The sequence below is a fragment of the Capsicum annuum genome, chromosome 10, assembly GCF_002878395.1.
Source record: "Capsicum annuum cultivar UCD-10X-F1 chromosome 10, UCD10Xv1.1, whole genome shotgun sequence".
Lineage (NCBI taxonomy): Eukaryota > Viridiplantae > Streptophyta > Magnoliopsida > Solanales > Solanaceae > Capsicum > Capsicum annuum.
The window spans coordinates 218,587,393-218,590,060 of NC_061120.1; the positions used below are offsets into that span (position 1 = coordinate 218,587,393).

The 2,668-nt window shown below is 37.4% G+C and overlaps 1 protein-coding gene across 1 annotated transcript; it reads left to right on the forward strand.

Annotated features, from left to right (window-relative positions):
- Positions 1-1,743: 1,743 nt before the first annotated feature.
- Positions 1,744-2,668, forward strand: LOC107843878. Its single transcript, XM_047397434.1, has 2 exons — positions 1,744-1,792; positions 1,874-2,668. The coding sequence occupies exon 2, from the start codon at positions 1,878-1,880 to the stop codon at positions 2,313-2,315; it is 438 nt and encodes a 145-aa protein (XP_047253390.1). The 5' UTR covers positions 1,744-1,792; positions 1,874-1,877; the 3' UTR covers positions 2,316-2,668.

The window sequence follows — 2,668 nt, forward strand, 5'->3', positions numbered from 1 at the left end:
AAGAGTCATGTCTGTTTATTCGAAACATTGTGTCTTTTTTCTGAACAGACATAACTATCCGAACAGTTTGTGTCTTTTTAATTTCCATTTTGTGTTTTTCTCTCATTACATTTTTTTACTTTTGGCTTTTAATTTCTATTGTGTGTTTCTCACTCATTACATTTTTGTCTTTTAATTTCTATTGTGTGTTTCTCACTCTTACATTTTTGGCTTGTAATTTCTATTTTGTGTTTCTCACTCATTACATTTTTGCTTTTTTGGCTTTTAATTTCCATTTTTGTGTTTCTCTCACATAACATTGTTTACTTCATAGAAAAATGAGCAGACCATTCAAGAGATACTAGTATATAACTTTAGTAGCTAAATCACTACTCACCAATATCAAACCTTGAGTTTTCTTTTTTTTAATCTTTAAATATATCAAACCTTGAGTTGTTTGCTGTTACTGCATTTCAGGTTAGCTCTTACTTCTCTCTTATTTGATCAAATTTGTATTATATTTGGTTTATATATGTATTTTAATTTGTTATATCTAGCTAGTAATATATTTTTCATATATCTTATGTCAATGTGATGTTCAATTTTTGAAGCGTTAGCGTGTGTTAGAGTCCTACATTGGTTGAGAAATTCTCAACGACGGGCGGTTTACTTTATATGGACTTTGAAAATCTTCTCAGCTAGCTTTTTATGTTGAGTTGAAGCCAAGTGTCATATCTTTGCGTGAAAAAACAATATATTTCGGCAAAACATTTCATCATTTATTATTAATTAGGAAAGATCTTTCAAAAATATAATTAAGAGAAAGCGCTAGAATTGATGTAAGTAAGATCCGCTACAACTAGAAGTCGATCTAGTACCTTCCTTGTGGTACTCAACAACTAGAGATTGAGTCAGTCATGTAGCCTATTCGATCCATTCTGATCTCTTATAGTCTTTAAAATAATGCATTAGGATGTTGTTCACTTAAGATTGATTCATGTGAGTGTTACTATTTACCATTACCCTATTATCACATAACAATTGCCAGCCACCACCACTAACCACCTCCATCGATAGTCACTATCGCACACTTCCAACGCCACCATCTTTCTTACATGGTCAAAACAAAATTACAAAAAGAGGCACTTAAAGATACTCCAAATGTTTTGATCTGCATACTAGTCACATAAATTAGTATGCAGTTACCAGAAGAGATAAGGTTAGAAATGAGATTATTCGGGAGAAGGTGGGAGTGACTTCAGTAGAGGACAAGATGCGAGAAGTGAGGTTGTGTTAATTCGGGCATGTGATGAGAAGGGACGCGGATGCTCTAGTCCGGAGGTGTGAGAGGCTGGTTAGGGATAGTTTTAGACGGGGTAGAGGTAGGCCGAAGAAATATTGAAGGGAGGTGATTAGGCAGGACATGGGACAGTTACAGCTTAAGGAAGATATGACCCTTGATAGGAAGGTGTGGAGGACGCGGATTAGGGTAGAGGGCTAGTAGGTAGGAGTACGTTCGTAATAGTAGGAAGGGGTGTGCTGTTTGTATTGGTGCCTTTAGTGCCTTGTAGCCTTTTGGTGATGTCTCTGATTTCGTATAGCAAGCTTATAATAATACTTTGTGGGTGTCTTGTTTTCTTTATTATCTAGTGGTGTGTCACCCCTTGTTTGTTGTGTGCCTTTATGTTTTTTGTTATATTTGTTATCTGTCCTGAGCCAGGGGTCTATCGGAAGCAGCCTCTCTACTTTATCTGAGGTAGTGGTATGGACTGCGTACACTCTACCCAGACCCCATTTTGTGGGAATATACTGGGTATGTTGTTGAATAATACCACATACTTGCTATCAGGCTGTGACTATTCATTTTTGTAAACCAAGAAGTTTATTGCTGCAGAGTCATGGCGCTAGCATCTTTCCGTACTGATAATGCCTCAAAATTGGAGGAGTTGTATGGTGAGTTAAAATCTGGAGGTAATGGGAGGATCATTCTCACTGGGAAAGACGTCGAAATTGAGGGCTTAACATGGATTGCAACAAAGTCAAGCGGTTGTGCTATTGTAGAAGGATATTTTGATTTCACAATATTGTGGGAGCTATCCTTTCCAAACAGTGATATTAGATATATTGATGATGAAAGACTAGCTTGTAAGTTGTCTGCTTTTTCTCCTCCCGATGAATGGGGGCTTGAAAATAACACAAAGGAGGATAAAGAGACTAGGACAAAAAAGTTATTGGAGATACTCGAAAGCAAGAAGGTTCTTTTGATATTTGTAGACAGCGCAGGTAAAGTGGATGAGCTGAGCATGAACGTGGTATCTCGTCGCATTAGAGAATAAAAGGCTAATCTTGTACGAGAAATTCTGGTAACCACAGCACTTGACAAAGTCGAAAACCAAGTTGCTAAGGGACGAGTTATTGAAGTGGAGCATAAGAAGAACCAAATCACTGGCCAGGAGTCACTTTCTTCATGTTGTGAGCTTATTGGAAAGACGATCGATAGAACTCCTGGTATGTAACTGTAACACCCCGCATTTCGGACGAGAACGAAAATCGTCATTTCCTTCACGTAAAGGTTCCAAAAGCCATAAATCCAATGCAAGTTTAGTGTGTTAGTAAATTATGTAGTGTGGAAACCTATTTGAGCATGAATTGAGATCATAGAGGTCCCCTAACTCAAGGACGAGTTGAA

What these genes read in the sequence shown, in the direction of transcription:
- LOC107843878 (XM_047397434.1), top strand. Translation starts at nt 1,878, where the DNA reads ATGGCGCTAGCATCTTTCCGTACTGATAATGCCTCAAAATTGGAGGAG.